At 40.6% G+C, this 21,682-nt stretch overlaps 1 protein-coding gene across 3 annotated transcripts in view; it reads left to right on the top strand.

Moving 5' to 3' along the window:
* Positions 1 to 21,682, top strand: part of GRIK2 (glutamate ionotropic receptor kainate type subunit 2) — a 662,376-nt gene that overhangs the window by 411,204 nt on the left and 229,490 nt on the right. For all 3 annotated transcript variants that reach the window (XM_056856041.1, XM_056856040.1, XM_056856042.1), the window contains exon 11: positions 13,323 to 13,546. In XM_056856041.1, the coding sequence (XP_056712019.1) occupies positions 13,323 to 13,546 (224 nt within the window). The remainder of the gene's footprint in view (positions 1 to 13,322; positions 13,547 to 21,682) is intronic.

A 21,682-nucleotide genomic window follows, 5' to 3' on the forward strand; every position in this document is an offset into this window, starting at 1 on the left:
TTTCTTGGTGGTCTTCCATCCAAGTACTAATCAGGGCCAACCCTGCCTAGCTTTTGACATCTGACAACATTGGGCTAGTTTTGCCCATCCAGACTAGGGGATCCTCTATTTAAGAAGGGTATTTACATGAGTTTCAGTTGATATGAGAACCTCTAATTTTGTTTTTAATCCCAGTAGATGACATAATTATTTGCATCCCTTCTTTGAAATAATGCTTTCTTAAAACTATAAAATCAACATTCTACATTTAACTGTTCAAAATTGTCCTTGACAGCCTCCTATAAATACATTCACCTGACTTAACATCTTAAGAACTGATAAGATTACAATGAAAATTGGGGGGGGGGATCTCACGCTGGTGCTGGTACTCCACACTGCTGCGCATGACTCCCCTGCCGGCGCAACTACGCCAGCAGAGAAACCCCCAAAGTGGGAGCCCACATCGGCGCGGTGGGGGCATTCCCAGGGCATTCCAAGGACAACTAGTTTGAATGATTTCTGTCCCATGCACACAACTAATACACTACTACCCAGAGTGAGTATCTCATTGGAAGGGCAGCAGGCAGATATGGATTATTGTCCATCTCATCTTTTCTAACAGTTAGCAGAGTGGCATGTGCTGGGTAGTTACAGAAACATGGGCTTATTGCTGCTTATCGTTAAATGTAAACATTTAAAATTACACATGACTCATTGCTGGGTATGAGAACTGACTCTTGAAAAACATGATCAAATCATTTCTGTTGCGTGTAATTTCTAAGAGCAGTTTCACAGATCTAAGTCACTTGATCTGTGAGAGCCAGCATGTTGTAGTGGTTAAGAATGGTGGTTTGGAGCAGTGGACTCTAATCTTCAGAACTGTGTTTGATTCCACACTCCTCCAGATGAGCGGCAAACTCTAATCTGATGAACCGGGTTGGTTTCCCCACTCCTCCACATGAAACTAGCTGGGTGACCTTGGGCTAGTCACAGCTCTCTTAGAGCTCTCACAGCCTCACCTACCTCACAGGGTGTCTGTGGTGGGAAGAGGAAGGGAGATTGTAAGCCAGTTTGATACTTCCTCTTCCTCTTCCTCTTCCTCTTCTTCTTCTTGCAGTTATCTGGTGATGAACATATTTATTAGAACAAAATCAGCTGAGCTGGCTTATCTATTATTTCTTTAATTGGCAACAGTAGCTAAATATTAGTTAAAAACATATTACACAAACCAGTGAAATCTAATTTTAAAAGATCTTTTTGTGCGGCAATCCCAGTGGTAGCTCCTCCACTCTTCCATGCACTGTGGTCCTAAAAGCGTGTAAAGTTGCAACCACCAAATTACTTACTTCTGGAGCAGTGTCATTAGCCTCATTGTCACTATATTAAGGAAAATGACTTGAATAATTCAACTTAACATCTGGAATAGTGATGTGGTATTTTCCCTTCTGTAGACTATGAGAGGCACCTGATACTGAAGTATAGATGGCTGATAGGAATGATGCAGTGATTTTGAGGGGTTTTTTCTTATTACTTTTTTCCCTTTTGCAATGCCCAAGACAGATTACTATACAACACGATACAGATCACTTGGACCTATGGTTCTCATTTTAATGGGGCATGTACCATCATTCCTCTTAACCATCACTAAAATAAGTTCTGCTGAAATTAATGTGTATGTCTCATAAGATTCATATTCCTCAACATTATTTTAAAAGATGTATAGCTTTGTTATTGTGTCTCTGTGGACTAGTATGAATTAGGGATTTTTTAATCATATCCGTGATGGCAAACTATGATTTCTTTAAAGGAAAAAAATATAGCCCAGTTCACAGTAGCCTTTTGTCTACACAATATACATGATCATATGCAAAAATGTGGCACTGAACTGGCCCCGAGTATGCACAATGCACATAGCTGATGCACATGGATGAACATAACTTTTGAGATTCCTTTAAGGAGATATTAACTAGAAATACTGAGTTTATGTTTAATTCATGTGTTTGCTTAGCAGAAATTTCCACTGAAATTATTGTAGTGTGATGGGTAAGTAAGTTCTGTCTCAGTCTCTCAGTAAGGCAAGCATAATTTTATATTTTACATTCTTCTTTAGTACTCAGGGTTAAGTGAGGTCAAAGATATGTCAGGAGGCAGATGAGCTCATTTGAGTCCTTATTGTGTCTCCCTCAAGTTATTTCTAAATGATTAGTTTACATTTCTTTGTATATTTCAAATGTGAAATGTCCTCTTCTACTGCCATTCTAGCAACAAAATATCTAGATAATTCTCATTCAGTTTGTGGAAGCGCATTTGTCTGCTTGCCTCTTTATGTAAAACAGAAATAAAATTGCAGGGCTGCAATTTATTTCTGTACAGAAAATGGCATAGCAAAATGGAAGCAAAAACTACTTAGAATGCATTTCTCTGAAATATACGACTTGCATTTCTTTTTTATTTAATGCTCTGATGTTCAGTTAAGCTATGGTAGATTTACAGCCTAAGCAGTTGTAAAAAGCAATACATGCTAAAGATGTTGCAAACAAAAGATAACAAGTCTGTTACTGCTTGCTGGAATCATTCAAGTTGGGTCATACAACAGATAATAGAAAATATGGTGGCTCTTTCTTCCGATAGAGGCATTTCACAACATTGGTAGTAATTTACACATTTATGTTGACCTGCAGAGATGAAAGAATCCTACTTCAGATCTGGAAAAAAATATATAACCATAGAAGCTCATGCCATGGAAACTTGCTGGATGACCTTGGGCCAATCAAACACTCTCAGACTTCATCCTGGCAAGTATTTGGATGGGAGACCTCCAAGGAATACCAGGGTTGTGACAAGGAAGCTGGGCATGGCAAACCACCTCTGAACGTCTCTTTCCTTGAAAACCCTATGGGGTAGTCATAAGTCAGCTGTGACTTGACAGCAAAAAAATAAAAACAGGAGCTCATTAATTTTAGGGTCAAAAGGCTGAGCTGAGTAGTTGATCAACCTTTTTTTTTTTAACCACAAAATAACCACCAGGCTTCAGTTCCAGATGTACGTTCAGATGACCAAACCAAACAAAAAAAGATCAGGGAGATCATTTGAGCAACACTTTTGGAGTCCATCTGTTCAAAACTGGTCTAAGGATTATCTTCTTCCAGACTGATGGCTATCAAAAACAGGGCCTTCCCTATGGTAGTCCCCAGATTTTGGAATAACCACCCAAAACACACTCAGATACTTACTTTGTTTTAATTTAAGGATTAGGTAAAATGCTTATATTCACCAAGGTCTTTAGCAATATCCATTTTAGGACTCCCCCCCCCCCTTGCTGGCTATAAGCTTGTTTTTTGTTTGTTTTTTACTGTAAAAAACTGTTTCATTTTTTTTTAATGAATTGTTTTAATTTCATTGTAAGCCTCCTTGGTGGCCTAGATTAGATGGAAAAGTGGGGTCAAAATGTTTTATAATTGCTGTAGAAGTATTTGCAGTTTTGTTTTTTTTATATTGATGTGCTAAATGATACTTGGCTTTGTCAGTGCAGATTCTCTTGCCTGTCCTAAGAAATCAAATGGTTTGAATGGTCAAGTAAGGAATACAGAGATGTTCTTCACCTCACAGATGGTGCTTGTAAAATACAGCCTCCCTTCCATCTGCACTGTAGTTATCATAACAATGGGCATTTTACTAGCATATAATACTGTGACCCAGCTGAGAACAAATCCAGCTAATCTGAAATGTGGTATTTTGTTTGTGGAGTGGATTAGGATTTGGGAGACATAAGTTTAAATCCCTACAGGGTTATTATGATGGTAAGATGGCCTGAATCGTGTTTACCACCCTTGACTGCTTGGAGGAAGGGCAGAAATAAAATGTACCAAATAGATATTTGCATTTCATTCACTTTTCTAATATTTATGTTTTTAATTTGTGTATATTGCCAAGGGCTCCAATAAGTGTGTTATTAAATTTCATTAACGGTCCAAGCCACTGTGCTAGTCTATTGGTACTGTGAATTTTAGAACAAGAAAACTAGCACAGCATAAGTAAAAACCTCTTCCGTATAAATGAGCGGCATCAGTTTATTGTTAATAAAAAAAGTTGTCAGATTATATGGAAAGTAAGTGAATATTATTTCTGAAGTATATTAAACTCTTGTACATGACATGTGATTTGGAAACCCCTAGGTCTTCTGCTGCAGTTCATCTCAGAACCATACAAAATAAACAAGCATTACCAAGAAATTGGCTATTAGTGCAATTGTAAGCTGAATTACATCCTGATAAATCAACTGAAGTCAGTGGGTTTACATAGGGGTGAGTGTGCATAGGGGTACTGCTGTGTAAAACGTTCTTTTTAAATCAGTACACTAATAGGCAGACCCCCAACTGAAACAAAGAAACACAAACATCTGGGGTTAGTCTCTGATGGTGCAATAGGACACTCCACCACCAACCGTATTTAGTATGAATTGATTTGGACACCATTGCATTGTGCGCTTCCCTGCAAGCCCACCTCCCCACAGCAAATCCCACTGACATGGTTCATAGTCAGGGGAATTTACAAGTGTGTGTAACTCATATAATGACTTATGCTGTGATGGTATGGCTAGAGGAACGGGAAGCTCACCCTGAGGGTATCAGTCCCCATGGTTAGTATGTTTACTTAAATATTTATATATCCACCTTTCTCCCAGGCACTGGGGCCCAAGACTGGTAACAACAGTGTAAAAACAAACATTAAGGCATACATGCAATACATTAAGGCCATATTTTATAAAAAATCTAGAAGCAACTTATGCCTCACTAGGAGGATAGTTCTCCCTTTGCTCTACAGAATAGCTGTGCCAGAAAGGCAGGAGGGTCAAAGCACCGCCTGACCTTCTTCTAAGAGGCAGTTCTTCAGACATGGGGCATCCCCAGGTTGTTGCAGGTCATGTCTTAGGTAAAGGGGGTACTAACAATAGCTCTTTCTGGGAAGAGGAAACCTGCCACATGGAAATATACAGTCGTGAAAGCTGTCAAGGTAATCAATAGCACCTTGAAGTGTGTTTAACATATAGACCAGTTCAGAGTTGTATTATAACTGCAGTAGTGGTGTTTGCAAAATCTCTTACGTGGGTGTATTTGTAAGTCATCAGGAACTACATTTCCCAGCAGCCTTACTTCTTGTCCAGTTCTACCTACAACCACACTAGGAAATCTCAGTATCGTGATCGCTGTCAAGTTCCTCTTGGCTCCGGGCCCAGGCAAAGAGAGGCTGTTTTCTAACAGGGATATGCCTGCATTACAACAGGTGCTTTAGAAGAGTAAAGAGTCAATACCCAAATGTTCCATGCTTAACCTTTGGTAATTAAAGGTGCAACTAACTTAGTAAAATGGGGGGGGGGAAGTGCTTTGTATAAACAATCAGAAGTAACCAAAAAGTGCTAAGGACATATTGTTAATCCAGTAGGAACCTCAACTCCACTGATCTAATGGAGCAGACAAACACACAGTACAGGTAAACAAGGATGACGAAACCACAGCAATGATGGCGAGGAGTGGGAGACACCCCTCAAAGCATCTTTTTCTGCACATTCCAACACAAGTCATGTCTCTGTCCTCTTCTACTTGAAAAATGGAAAACAATGTATTGGCAAAACAGGTTTGCTTCATTCAGCAGGAACTAGTAATGGTAGCTCAAGGTAAATATACACTGTGTAGAAAGGGATGGCCATGTCATCAATGAACTCCCAAAATGCAGATTAGCTACCTTTAGCCAAATAAAAAAATGCAACCATTTCCTAAGATATATGTGAAAGTACCTAATGTAGGTTCACCACTGAAGGCAAACAGTTCTTAACTTTATCAGGGGAGGGCGTGATGCTCCCCCGGTCAAGGTTGCATTGTCTCTGCTCTGCTGTGACCTTCCCTACAGTGGAGGACCTCCAAAGCATCAGATTGGACAGGGGGTTGCACCACCTTGTTCCTCTGCCTTTCTATATCCATGCTGTTTGAGCAAGGACACTTCATTCTCTCTGATCTGCTGCAGATCCTCCATAAGTAGCCCCCCTTCTAATACCCTCCCCAACATTTTCCTCCCCTCTGCCCCTTTACCCAAGCAGAAGTGTCCTGAAGCCCTCTTCCAGCTGCAGCTGCCTCCTAGGTTACTCCCTTTCCCAGGCAGGGCTTGATGATGTGCTTGGTTTACCTGGCTGCCAAACTCTACTACTGAACCCAGAGTTTGCAGTCCCGCTCTGCCTGTTCTGGGCACGTCCTGGCCTGGCTGCTGAAGCTTCCAGTTGTGTATGGTTTGTCTCAGCTGGGGTGAATTGCCCCTGCAAGTCTAGGGTGGGTCTGGTCAATGGACGGAGGGATATGAATGTAACAAATGTACACATCCAAATGTTTATAAGTATAGCAGATGACCATTTCATTGTGAGTTTTTAAAATTTACTTGGTGTGAGGCAGCTCTTTGAAAGTTGAAAGCCTATATATTCTTTTAAGTCAGTTGTCTACTTTCGGTGTTTTTTTGGGGACCTTTGTGAAGAGCTGGTTATAACTTAACAAACTTAGTAAAAAGAAGGAGGTTTATTAAGTCAGAATACAAGAATTTTTTTGAGGCTTCAGACACTTTAACTTGCTAAAGCATTATGCATCATCTAAATCTAAATCAAAACGTCAGCCAGGGTGTGATTCAAATTAATGAAATGTCTAGTGGAAAACTCTGTCTTACATGACAATTTTACACCTAAGTACAGAGGAACTCTCAGAACACAGTGATTCATATTACATTTCCAAGAAAAAGAAAGGCTCAGAAAAATTCCTATATACCACATCACCCTGGTTTTAATTATAAAATGGCACTCTTAAAAGTTAAAATGCCAAAGCTGGTTTGATTTTCATTGTAATTTCAGATCATTGAGGCCAGGCCTGAAAATGTCTTCTGCTGGTAGAAGACTTTCATAACTGGTGATTGGCAAGCTGGACACAGCCCACCAGTGACCTTGTATCACACTTTTGCCATCATGGGATTATGTGTACCTATCTGTCCTGTGTAGAGATGGGAAGGCCTGGGAAAAAATGGAAAAATTGGGGGAAAAAACGTTTCTCCCCCTGTTTTCCCCCCCATTTTCCCCCAAAGCCGTTTCCCCCCGAAAAAAGCCGCCTGTGGAAAAAAAGGAAAAAAACCTGTTTTCCCCCCCCCCATTTTTCCAGTTTTTTTCCAGGGCTTCCCATCTCTAGTCCTGTGTGTCTGTGTATACCACCAAGTACATTTTTATCTGAGTCAACAAAAAGTGTTTGGCCAGGTCTTCACAGGGCTTATCAGACCCAGTAAGGTGGTGTAAGCTTGTTAAATAGGAGGAATCACATTGGTTTACCTATTTTCATGGTGAGTGGAGTGTAATATATGTCCCTGATTTGTTCTTCAGCTACCATAGCACAAACTATTGATGGCTCTTTAATTTTCAGGGGGCAGGGGAAATGGATTTAGGGTAGGAATGTGCATTAAAAATCGGTAAAATTTGGATTTGGGTATATTAAATCTGATTTTTGGGGAGATTTCTGGGGGGGGAACCAAACCTACATACCAGAATGGTTTCCCCCCCAGTTTCTTGTGAGGGAATCTGAAAAAAAAAAACTTAGCTCCATTATACCCTACGGGGATGCTTTCTGAGGGTCTTGAAGCTGTTTTTCAAGGTGGAAGCACCACATTTTCAGCATAGCTGCTGGTGACCATCCTTAGAAGAACCCCCAAGTTTGGTAAATATTGGGTCAGGGCATTCAATGGGCTCCCAAAGTGGGTGCCTCCATCTATCATCCATTGTTTCCAATGGAGAAGAAATAGTGGCCCATAAAATTGTGATCCAATCTTTACCAGACTTGGGCGTTCTTGTAAGGAGAGACACCAGCAGCTACACTGAAAATTTGGTGCCTCTACTTTGGAAACCCCCCCCCCCCAAAAAAAAGATTCCCCATAGACTACAATGGAGGGGAGGGGATTTAAACACCTGCAGAGGCAGGTTGTTGTTTTTCTTTTAGCGGCTGTAGCTGGTGATCCCAAAAAGATCCTGATAAGGCCTATTTTTTCTGGCTTTTTCGGGATTGCCAGTTACAGGTTAAAACCACATTTTTTTGACCGAAGAAAGCAAAAAAAAAAAAACACCAATAAGATATTTTTCAGCTTTTTCGGTTCAGCTTGGCCAAATGTGCACCCCCTAATTTGGGGTTTATTTTACCTTTAGTTTTAGCTGAGGATGTTTTAATTATTACTGTAAGCTGCCTTGAACCATGGAAAAAGATGGGATACAATTGTTCTAATAAAATAAATAAAACTGATCCACTGTTGTAGAATTCCACTCCTTTAAATTAGGGAGTTCGTTCCAAATACTTTTACTCAGGACTGCAGTTTGAATGCACTACCTGCACTAGCCCTATTTGTTGCATATTTTGCATAGGCATGTGTAGGGTCCACATATTACATTCTCTATGTCAGTCTGCATGAACCTGCTCCTGTATGGTAGCTGATGGGCGTGTTAGAGCAGTGGTCTCACCAGGTGCATACCTGGAATAGATAAACGCCTGCCCTTTTTTGTAATCCCTTGACTTCAAGAAATTGAGGAACAGGAGAAAAATGGCTGCAAAATGGCCTCTGTAGTGAGGCTCCAGGAATGTGCCCATATCTTTGGTCTTTATCATACAGATTAGAGGAAATTCTTGGAAATGGTGTCACATCCTCCCTAAACTCCACCTTCCCCAGATACCACCCTCAAAATCTCTTGAAATTTTCTGAGGCAGTGCTGGAACCCAATACAGCACCTAGCCACAAAAATTAGGATAGCACAGAGTGCTTATATACATATTTCTGGTAGTGCTATGGAAGTTTTCCAGGCCAGTGGTACCTTAGGGTGGTACCTTATTCCAACAAATGTTTTCAAAGTCAGAGCTCACTTCATCAGATACTTCTTTTGTACCTTCTCCCCTTCCTCCCCTCTTTCTGTTGTGGATAGCAATGTGTCAACCTAAAGGATGTACACTACGTGCATCTAATGGAGTGAACTTTGACTCACAGAAGCTTATGCAGGAATAAATTATGCTCATCTTTAAAATGCTTCTGGACTTTGACTCACAGAAGCTTATGAAGGAATAAATTATGCTCATCTTTAAAATGCTTCTGGACTTCTGTTTAACATTGATGCAACTACCTTTCTAGAATTACTCTGTAAGATAATTTCACATGCAAAGAAAAGGCGTATAAACTTTAATGGAAATAAATGTCAAAGCACAATAGTTCATCATTTTACAAGTTTTGTGGCAAGAAGTGTTTTGTTTTTAAGGTCTGTTGAGACATTCACATACATTCCATGAGGGTCTGGCATGAGTTTTAATTTTAAATTCAGAAACATAGATTCATTGTAACTTAGCCTTGTGCATACCAGATTTCAGCTTCTTGAGGACTTATTCACAATGCACATTTACATATTTTATATTCAACCTTTGTTTTAAAAGTCATAATATTTTACTGTATCAAATGGAGCTCAAAGAGTAAGGTGGTGATTTTATTTTCTATTAAAATATAGGTGTTTACATATGAGGGCATGAGAAGCTTTATGAATGTCAAACCTCTGTAGGTTTTATGACCTAACTTGACTTATTTTCCTTGTAATTGGAAAGAGATGTGCAATAAAAATATGCAGCCGTGTTCAGAGTGGAAGGTAACCAGCATTGCCTTTTTTGTAAAGCGGGCATTCTCTTTGGAATAGTCATCATCATGTTAATGTATGTTCCAAGTTTGTCCGATGTTAGGAGCCTGCTTGTTTGTTCTTTTCGGACATTGCAAATCTAGTTTAGGACAGGCTTACTGCAGAAGCACCGCGGGAAGATACTGTGCCTAGTAAAAGCAGTATATAAGATACAGTTAATTTGTGATGGTGACTGCAAGTTTGCCAACTGGGCCATTTTTGAATGGTTATGACAAAGATTTTTTCCTTCTGGCAGGTTACCAGATAGAGGGTTTTATTTATTGTTGTTAGAATTGTTGTAATGGAGGGAATAGGGGGAGGGTGTTTCTTTTTATCTGTTAACTTGTTCAATGTTTACTTCATGAATGGAATCACTTAAATCACTTTAGGTGGGATCAGAGAGTTCCTTAGGGCTACCAAGCCCCTGCTGGAGGCAGAGGATCCCCTGTCCCCAGCCTTGCCCCCCCCCCACTGCCTATCAGCTGGCTGGCATGGGGACTTACTGGCAGTGGGGAGAAGAAGCTTAGCCTACATGGCAATAACATCAACAGCAACATGGCAACTTCTGGTGTATGCCAGAGGTGATGTCACTGCTCTGCTGGCGATGCAAGATGCTCTGTTATTTTGGCAAACCTCTATGGTAAAAATGGCTTCTACCATAGAGTTTTTGCACAAATAAGAGACAGCCATGTATAACTAGTGATGCAGTGACATCACTTCCAGTGAGCACTGGAAGTGGAATCATCGGGAGCATCACTGCAACACTGGACTAGGCCTTCTCCCCACTGCTAGTAAGTCTTCCCCCACTTGGTTGCCAGGGGGGACCTGGCAACCCTTGAGTCTCTCCAATCACTTCCTAAATCATCCTTTTTTTTTTTTTTTACAATCAGAAGAGAAATAGATGACATAGCAGAAGGTGGGATTTATTAAGACCGTGTCCCTCCTTCTCCTTGGTCTTTCCTGTTCCTTTCTCCTTCACCCGTCCTCAGCCAGTAGCTGGTAGCTAGGTCCTGTCTCTAGCCAGATTGGGTGTTTCAAGAGTTGCCAGTGGTACTGGATTGTCAAATTAGATTGTGGGAAAAGATGACAATTTTTAACTTTATGTTACTCCTTTCCATGAACTGAAATTTTGGATTGGTATCCTAAACATATTGTTTTCTGTCTCCGGTAGATCTGGGCAATAATCTATAGTCTCTTTGAGCACAACAGACAATCAGTTGCAAAGGCTTTAAAAAAGAAAGCAGTTGTTATTCAGGTGTAGGGTACTAATTCTGGAAACAGTATGCTATTTTCTCAACATCTCTGTGGATGCATGTTATCTTTGGGGGGGGGGCACATATATTGCTACCAGTCAGTGATAATTTAGAGCAGACAACTGAAATAGGCCTTTACATAATGCATAATTTACTGCCACACAGGGTTGCGATAGCCCATGGTTTAGATGGTTTTGTGTGTAGACAAAATAGCTAAATGAAATATGCCTGAGAATGTGAGATGCTGGGACACAAATAGCTGAATAGAGGTGTTGCCATCTAGTCCTGCTTTCAGAGTTCATGGAACATCTGGCTGGTCACTGTCAGAAACAAGATGTTGGACAAAATGGACTTTAAATCAGCTCCAGAATGGGTCTCCTTATGTTTTTACAATCTGTTTAATCCAGTTGTTGCTAAATTTTGTATTTTGTAATCTGTAGTTTGTGTTCTGCAGTCCTCACCAAAAGATTATTTTATCAAGTGTAAAGAGGAAGTAAGCAGATGTTAAAAACATTGTGACAGTTTACTTGAAACTAGCATAAATTAGCATTGATGTGCAGATCATCACTATATATTCTCAATGTGGCTAAAGGCAACATGGCCAAATTCTCAACATGGCCAAATCTGTGGATACTTAAATCCAGAAATTGGAGCCATGAACAGACACGACAGATCTTTCTACAAGCCTGGGGGGGGGGAGCCCTCCAGGTTTCCAGGAAAATCTAAATAACAACGCTAGCTTGCCGAAATGAAGGCCTGCAGTGGCCACTGCTTGGTAACCACAACAATGTTGTTAGCCTTAACATGTTGGTTTCTATGAGTAAAAAACAGGGAGGGGGCAAAGCCCTTTCCAGGTATGTTTTGGCTTTTAAGGAAGCACTCATTGGGGCCAGCTTGCATGACTAATCCAAGCCTGACTGCTTACTACTGGCTCAATAGCAGCCACCCCAGGAAAGCCATTGTGGGATAGTGGTTAGAGTTTCAGATCAGGACCTAGGAGACCCAGGTTTGAATTCCCAGCCAACAATGGAAGCTCATTTGTTGACCTTGGTCCAGTCACACACGTCCAGCCTAACCTACCTCATAGGGTTGTTGTGAGGATAAAATGGAGGACAGAAGAATGATGTGAGCTGCTTTGGGCTAGAAATGAAGTAAAAATAATAATAAATATAGCTGAAAATGAATCCTGAAGGCAGTTGATCATTGAACGGTGAAAAAATAAATAAAAATAAAACATAAGGGTATGGAGAAACTGGCCTGCTCAGAGAATTGTTTATTAAGGACTGATCAGGGCAAAACCCCCCCCCAAAAAAACCCAACCCCGTAATAATTTACCCCCATCTCTGATTCCTCATGGCTTCCCAACTTGCAGCAGCCTTGTAAGTGTAACAAACCTTTTTTTAAAAAAAAAACTAGTGTCTATGTTTGATCCATAAAGAGCAGTAGAGTTGTGAAGTCAATGTCAAAACCTTTTTCTTCAAGAGCTGAGTGAGCATGGAAGGAAGGGTGTTTAGCTGGGATGTGTAGAATTTCACTTGATGTTCATTTCAGCAAGGAAGTTTTGACTTTCTATCCGAAGTGACTCATATAAATTGAACTTGAAAATCAGAGCTCCCGTCTGATCCAGAGAGTTGCTTCAGGAGTACAAAAGAGCTTGTACATTCCCTGTGGGGTTTTCTTTTCAATTGTGGTGGTGGGGGGAGTAATAGTGGTTTCTCACTTTGCTTTTGAAACTGCTTTTGAAACCTATCCATGTTTCAAATGTATTTCATCATGAAAAAAGTCAAAAGGCCCACTGCTCCACACAGAGCTAATTGCATGGTTCCCTGCATTGACTGTGGCCAGAGTGCTTAAAATATGAGCTTAATTTTCACATCATGTTGATCAGGACAGGTTTAATAAAATGGAGACCAAGATTTCATGCTTAACATCTATTACATTTTACCTGGTTTTTAAAGAGATCCTTAAATCAACAGAGAATTATAAATGAAATATTTTTAAAGTATTTTACAAATAGCAATTTCCTGTCCTGTTTTCTCCATAGATAGATAGATAGAGAGATAGAGAGATAGAGAGATAGAGAGATAGAGAGATAGAGAGATATATATATATATATATATATAGATATAGATAGCTGTGTCTGTAAAAGGAGCAGTATTCTAAGCTCTTGGTGGAAGAGTAGCAGTATAAATAAACTTCTTTACTAGAGAAGGAGCAGCAGCATAGCTTTACATTTCCGCTTAATTGGGATAGAGACAAACTTCTCCAAGTGTACAGTATGTGTTTTGTTTAATTTGATTGCCTGCTTCTGCCTGATGCTTTTGACTTATGGCCTATTTTTCTCTCTTTCTCTCTGTCTTTTTTCCCCTTGCAAACAGAAAGCTGACCTTGCAGTTGCGCCATTGGCTATTACGTATGTTCGAGAGACGGTCATCGACTTTTCCAAGCCCTTTATGACTCTCGGAATAAGTATTTTGTACCGCAAGCCCAATGGTACAAACCCGGGCGTCTTCTCCTTCCTGAATCCTCTGTCCCCTGATATCTGGATGTATATTCTGCTGGCTTACTTGGGTGTCAGTTGTGTGCTCTTTGTCATAGCCAGGTAACATGTCAACCTTTTGTGATTTTTTTGGCAATTGTTATCTTTTGCTTCAAGAATAATTGTCAAAAGTCACAAATTCTTTCTTAACTTCTTATTCTTGTTTTCTAATCTATGGCGAGTAGAGGAGAGAAAAAACAGTATTGCAAAGGGCTCTCATGATGAATTACCCCTCACAGTGCAATGCTGCAAGGTCTCTAAGCATGTAGGCTGTGTCCCCCAAACATTCAACAGATTGTTTATGGGCATTTCTTAGCAGTAAACTGGAGGAATTGAGCTGGGTGTCAGAGGCTGATATCACCCACTCACTATTTTTAATAATAATAATAATAATAGTGGAAGTTCACTATTAGTAAAATCATCAAAAGGTTTGAATTAGCAATAAAATGAAGTATTCAAAATAGGTACCCAAGGATTTTAAGAAAGGTACATAAAAGCCTTTCTCCTTTAGGACAGCCTTACTTCATAAAGTATTTTTTAAAAGCAGATCAGGAAAATGCACCAGATAATGGATAATGAAACCACCTTTAGCTGTGGTTCTAGGCGCTGGGTTCTTGTTAGGCAGTTACAAAATTCTAGATTTTATCCCCCCCCTATTTTCCCAGTTCTCTCTCTCTTTAATTCCTATTAATGTAATTGGAATTCATTTAAATATATTCATTAATGCTAGTCGTGGAGGACTGGGGTGAGAAATACTCCTCTTTCCACAAAGCCAGATATCTAAACAAATGGTTTTCCTGGGAAGACGAAAACAGATCAAGGATGAAGTAAGAGCTCCTTCCTGGAATCTTCTATAGTTTGTTTGCACTGCACAACAGACAGGCACCCAGTCCCATAAATCTGTGTATATGTGAGGCCTCTAGCACATCAATGGAGCTCTCATATGAATAAGGGTTGTCTATGACATTAGTCACATGTGTAGTTGCCACTTTGAAATGACTAGGCACGCCTGTGCATACAGGATGTCTCTCTGTGCTCAAAAGCTTCCATAGATCTTTAGGCTGGACACAGAGACTAGGGTTGCCAACCTCTGGATGGGACCTGGAGATCTCTCCAAATTACTACTGATCTCAAGATGACAGAAATCTGTCTTCCTGGAGAAAATGGCTGCTTTGGAGAGTGGATTCTACGGCACTATATGTGGTTGAGGCCCTTCCCCTCCCCAAGCCCTGCACTGCCTAGACTCCATCCCAAAATCTCCAGGAACCTCCCAACCTGGATCTGGCAACCATAACAGAGTCTGCAGTGCTGTACACAGTGAATCTGTTTTAATTCCAGTTACCATGGTATTTCAGTACTCTGTGTGTACAAATTAACCCAAAGCGTTCAGCTCACCACTATTAGAGCAATACACTGGAAATGGTGTGATGAAGCCATTGTATATCTGTGCTTGGAACCGCGTGACTGAATACTCTTGTTGCTTCATCGATGCCAGGTTGCTGGTTTCATGACTTCAAACCCTCCAACATCTGTTCACTCTCTCCAATTCCTTATTGTTCCATTGAGGTTTTCACTGTCCACTTATGGGACAGAACCTATATTAACTGTTTTGCTTTACTCACATATAGGGAAGCTTTGACAATTTGAGAATTAAAAAGGGGAGGCTACTACGATAGTGGTATGGGAACCCCTATACACAGAGAAATAGAAATGATAACAAATGTGTCAGAGAAATGGGCATATGTGGTGATGCTGCCCTGCTCATCTATTAAAAGATCTTCGGGTTGCCCTCTCTTTCAATTTGTATCTTCCTGTTTTTCTATGTTTATTTTTAAAAGATTTTTTAAAACCAATGTTCCTGTTCATTTGACACAGGCTCTCTCGACCTTGTTTTATCTCTCTGTCCCAGTGAAGATAACCATGGTTCATTTTTCTTAGGTGTGCTAAATTTTATGCCAGACTTCCATAATATTTCATGGATACTACTTTCTCCTGTTTGTAAGAGATGTTCATGTTTCTATGGCAAATAGTAAGGTTGTGACCCTGGCATGGTACTAAAGGGGGGAAAACTTGTTAAATTATAGCAGAAGGGGGTAGGAATATACAGTCAGTGTTCACAAAGGAAAGAAGTGACCAGTATAAATGAGATACGACTCCATGATAACTATTAGAAGTACCTATACCTATTATTAGTTACATAGGGGTGGATCCAACCATCCTCCCAGAACCCTCTCCAGCCTAAGAATACTTCCTTCCACTTAAGCGGGAAGATCCATTTAAGTTGAAGAAAGTCTCCTTAGATGGGAGGAACGTCTCAAACGTTAGCCAAAAGGGAAGATGGGGTATAAACATTTTAATGAACAAACAAATAATTGAACTTTGCTTAGTGGAATGGTAGGGTAGGAGTAGGGTTCGAAGAAGGTTAACTGGACAACAGAATGGTATATGTAAGATTCCCGTGTAAAGTACACATGATGCACTCTAGAACATTAGCTGGAAGGGCTTCACATTGGTTGTAACTAACCAGGAACCAAGATATCAAGATGAAAAATTGGTGGAAAGCCCTCAACCCACTTTTTTTTGGGATTGTTAGAAGGCTGCCCAGTTGGACTTGTCAGTGTCTGGGCAACCCCACCCGATTTCAAAGCTCAACATGGCTGTTGTCTATGCTTTGCTCCTCCTTGTTCCCACCAATCCCACAATATACAGTGGGGGGAGGTCAGGGGATGCTAAAAAAAATCTTATATTTAGGAATTTGAAGGAGATTTAAAACAAAATGCTTTCACAAAGTCATTAAATTACTATCTGACTCTTTCCAGTTTACAGTAATGTAATATACATGATACCGTTCTAGTTGTTCCACATCTAAAACAATACAGTGGTGCTAAATAAAGTGCAGAAATAGCAGCTAAAATAAACAGGAGGAAGAACACCTTTCTTTGGGGATAAGGAAAATATTAAAATGCAAGTTAGGGATTAAAAAAGGAGCCTTGCTAAAAGTTTAAACATTTGTGTGTTAAACACTTATGTGAAGACAGTGAAAATACAGGTACTAACTAATAATCGATTACTGAGACCCGTTCAGGCATTGTCCCCGCCCCCCCCCCAGATTTTTTCTTGGGGCAAGAATCAGAGTGGCCTTGCACTCCTTCCCTCTTTCATTGTAGTAGGAAGCTATCGTATGGGCCAAGAACTTTGCTTTTGTTTGTTTGGGGGATATCACCCTGTGAGAGAAAATATGCAGACCAGGTTTCATCTCACCGTGTCAGGGCTATCTTATGTTCAATGGGACCCTTGCATATGGTTGCCAACCTTTGGGTGGGGCCTGGAGATCTCCTGGAATGACAAAGGACCTCCAGACTACATAGATCAGTCCCCCTAGAGAAAATGGCTGTTTTGGAGGGTGGACTGAATGGAATTATACAATGCTAAGGTCCCCCCCCCCCGCAACCTGTCATCCCCAGGCTCTACCCCCTCCCCAAATCTCCATGAATTTTCTAACCCAGAGGTGGCAACCCTCCTCTCACAGTTCATTTTGATACTTTCTCGGCATGATGAGTGCTTCAGAGAACTGAGTATATGACATCAAATGTATTTTTATTTTTTATTTTTTTATTGGCATATGCCCTCAGTAAAATTGTGGGGACAAAGTGTAACTTGAACAGGCCCATTGAGTCACAGACATGTGTTACAGTTTCAGTGTGGCAGCTGTGTTGGTCTTCAGTAGGAGCAAGATTCTTGCCCAGTAATACCTTAAACAAGTTATTATAATAAGCTACATTCTGTGTATTGAAAGCTTCTTCAAGATTATTGTAGAATTTAGAAGTGTTTCGAACATATGGAATTACTTTTCTGAATCATACCATTTTCAAAATCCTGTGTTTGTGTGCCTTGTTTTAGCCGTCAAGCAAAATAATGATCTAGAAGTTGTGCTATGCATTAACTGTATGTTTGGAAACAGCCAAATACCTACCCTCAATGTCCTGCAGAACCATTTCTTGCATGTTGTGCAGTTTTAAACAGGTTGATGAAACTAATATTATAAAGTGGTTTGTCTATGAATTCACCTTCCTGAAAATGTTTTCTTTCAGAGGAAACATGTTTTACGAGCATTTAAGCACTCCCTCACCCAGTTTCTTTCTTATTCTTGAAATGTTCACCTTTCCTCCCTCACTGAGCATGAAGGGATGTTGTCTGTAACCCACACCATATTTTAAAGGGCCATTTTGAACCCATATTGTGTCAGATATTAAAAACCTTATTCTGATCTGAAACCATTATGAACACATAGTGCTGTTAGCATATGACATTTAACTACATATGTATCCTTAGAAGTTCAGCCAAACATTAGATTTCATTATAATATTTAGTACCTAAGAAGAAACCCCAGGATTTTCTTTTCCCAAATGGTAGGTAGGTAGTTCATAATAAAGGTTCAGATAGTACTAATGCTATCAGCACCATAAATTCCTAATATTGTACATAGGAACAGAGATAACTAACACAACTTTATGATTTGAGAATCATAAAATTGTCAGCCAAGGATTCTGCTTGTAGCTATTGTTGGGATGGATGTTTCAACTCTGAAACATTGTAGTGGACTGATAGCAGATTTCAAACTAGGCTGTGGTTGTTTCTAGTGGATTTAATTAGGTGCTGGTTAGTTGTATTCTGGCTTCATATAAGCAGTTATGTATCACGAAGACAGAGTTTTGCCCCCTTCCAAACTGCTTATTTGTCTTTAGTTAAGAATGGCTTTATGTTGCAGTAATTGCTAGTGGGCCTTCTATCAGATACAATATTCATAATGAAACATTAATGTGTATGCTTGGAGTATTTTGTGATATACATTATCTATCTACATTTGTGATCATGTATTTTGCACTTACTGCATTTAATGGTTTTCATTGTGCTACATTTATCTAACAAATTTGTAACTTTGTTAGATGTTTTAATAGTGAATTAACCACGGTTGCTTTTAACAAGGTTTTAAAACCATAAAACTGCAGATTTTCATGCATTTGCCAGCAGGAGAACACTTATAATAGATATGGTGCATGAGTAAATCTTTTGTGTGTGAATTGTATATTTAGTCATGTGGCATAGGCTCTCTTCCTTTAATGAATGGAATACTTAGGTAGCATGCTAGTGGAAAGCCAACCAAACAAAACAACTCATAATGCAGCGGTTACCAAATTTTTGGTATGGGACTCACTTCTAAACTTACTGTACCTCTTGAGACCCAAGACTGCAGCAACACAGGACACAATCAGTAGGGCTGTTGAAAAAAAAATTGGTAAAGTTCAGCTTCGGGGAAATTCGGTCCTTTTAAATTCGGGCCGTGCCAAAGTCTGAACTTCCCCGCTTTGGATCCCTGAAATTCGGGCGAGATCCGGAGTTCGGGGAAAAATTCGGGGCCCCCGCGGGCCTTCATGGGGCTTCCCTGAAGCCGGGCGGGGGGCCCTTTAAACAGATCTGAGCCTCCCGGCCGGGAGGTGCACATCTGTTTAAAGAGCCCCCCGCCCGGCTTCAAGGGGCTTCAGGGAAGCCCCCTGGAGCTGGGCGGGGGGAGGGGAAACAGATTGACAGATCTGTTAAAAGGGCCCCCCCGTGCGCCTTCAGGGGATCCCCGTGAAGGCGTGGGGGGAACCTCGATACTGCCGAATTTATTCACCGAACCCCCGAAGTCGGCGAATTCGGCTCCCCCGTTTCCCGCCTTTTTTGAGTTCGGTTCGTCCCGAACTGAAAAACAGCCAAATCGGGGGAAATTCAGCTGTTTTTCGGTTCGGGACGAACCGAATCGACAGCCCTAACAATCAGTACATGCGTAATAGTATATTTATTCAATTATGAGTGGACTTCAAGAATCATGACTTTCCACTTCTTCCCTTCAGCCTTAGGATCCTTCTGGAATTTTGTTCTTAGGTGTCAGTGGACTCTCATGAACAGCTTAGGGGACAAAGAGTAAGAGGAGGCATGGCTTAGTGGTAGAGCATCTGCTTGGCATGCAGAAAGGTCCCAAGTTCACTACCTAGCATCTCTAATTAAAAAGATCAAGTAGCAGGTGATATGCAAGACCTCTACCTGAGACCTTGGAGAGCTGCTGCCAGTCAGAATAAGTACTGATATTGGTAGACCAATGGTCTGATTCAGTATAAGACAACTTCATGTGAGCTTGTCTATAGTAGGATGGGGAAATCAGGGGAATGTTGGCGTATGTTAGAAAGCGTTGCAGCTCTACAGGCGAGTAAGCACAGAAGACTCAGCACGTAGTACAAAAGTGCTCCTTTATTCACAGTGACAGAATGCTCCGCTTGGTCATCAACTCTCCACAACCCACAACCCAATACATATATAACACACCTATATACATATCTGGCATAGTCTCTCAGCCAATCACCTGTTGGCTGCCTTGTCTCCAGGACTATCTAGCTCAGTCCAGTACAAGCCAGTTTTTCTGCTCAGTCATTGAGCTGTCATGTGACACCACCAATCACCTGGCTGTCACATAGATCTTTTACATCTGCTCGCCATCTGCTTGCCATGTGCAGTCTCATATTCCAACACTCCTCCTAGACTGACATTGCAAGCCCCAATTTGCTTCTAAATAGTTCAAACTTTTCTGTAGACAAACATTTGGTGAAAACGTCAGCAATATTTACATTTGAAGCACAATGTTTCAGAACCATTAAACCATTGTTTACCGCTTCCCTGACATTCTGGTATCTTATTGTGATGTGTTTACTTCTTGTTCTTATACCTTGATATCCAGCCAATTGCTGTGCTGCAGTATTATCACAGTAAACACTTACAGGCATTTCACATTCAAGATTTAGGTCTTTAGCCAGTTGACACAGCCATTCCAGCTGAATCTCACTGTCGCTTAATGCAGAATATTCTGCCTCACATGTGCTGGTAGCTACATGAGTCTGTTTTAAAGACTTCCACATAACCAGTGCCCCATGTAGAAATAACACGTACCCAGTGGTAGACTTTCCTTCTTCTCTTTCCCCCCAACTGGAGTCACTATACACTGTGATTGTTTCCTCTGCATCAGCCTTTAAACACAACCTGGCTGAAGCTGAGCCTTTTAAGTATCGCAGCACCCTTTTTGCTGCATTCCAGTCTTTCATGTATGGACATGCACATTTCTGGCAAAGCAAATGTACTGCCATACAAATGTCTGGTCTTGTCCAACATGACAGATATAACAATGAACCCACCAACGATTGGTATTGATTTTTATCATGGAATACCTTATCATCCACCTCTTTCACATACCCTGTTGTCATGGGAGTCTCAGTGCTTTTGGCCTCTGTCATTTTAAATTTTTCTAGGAGCTGTTCAATCTTTTTCTCCTGGCACAATTCAAAATATCCTTCTGGGTTCCTGGTAATTTCTACCCCCAGATAATTTTGAATGTCACCAAGATGCTTCATTTTAAACAGTTTTCCAGTTGCCTCCTTAAACCAGTTTAGTTGTTCTTTTGTATGACACAACAAACAAAGATCATCAACATATAAAAATACAACACAGTCAGAGCCCTTTACACATTTGGTAAACATACAAGGATCAGCAACACCTTGCTTAAACCCAAGATTTGCCAATGCTTCACTAATGCATTGGGACCATGCACGTGCACTCTGCTTTAATCCATACAGAGCCTTATGCAATTTTAATACTCTTTGTTTACCCTTGCATTCAAACCCAGGGATCTGCTCCATATATATTTCTTCACTTATTGTTGCATTCAGATATGCAGTGGTGAAATCAAAATGGTGCACTAACATGTTATCTCTGACAGCTTTACACAATGCAGCTCTTATAGTATCAGCCTTCACAGTGGGAGCAAATAATTCATCAAAGTCTTGCCCTTCAACTTGGGAATAACCCTTAGCCACAAGCCTGGCCTTACGGAGTATCTTCCCTTCTGGACACTGTTTGACTTTGTAAAGCCATCTGCACCCTATGGCTTTTCTTTGAGCTGGCAGTTTTGTTACAGAGAATACCTTATTCTCTTTCAGGGAATCAAACTCAGTTTGCATGGCTTCTAGCCAGGCCTCCTTTTCCCTGCTTTCCAAAGCCATTACCTCCTGAAAGCTCTTTGGTTCTTTGACTTGTACATGATTTACATCAGTGGTCTCAAAACCATACCTCTCCGGGGGAATTCCTTTAGTGCTCCTGCTTGACACCCTAGGA

The sequence above is a fragment of the Euleptes europaea genome, chromosome 10, assembly GCF_029931775.1.
Source record: "Euleptes europaea isolate rEulEur1 chromosome 10, rEulEur1.hap1, whole genome shotgun sequence".
NCBI classification, from domain to species: domain Eukaryota; kingdom Metazoa; phylum Chordata; class Lepidosauria; order Squamata; family Sphaerodactylidae; genus Euleptes; species Euleptes europaea.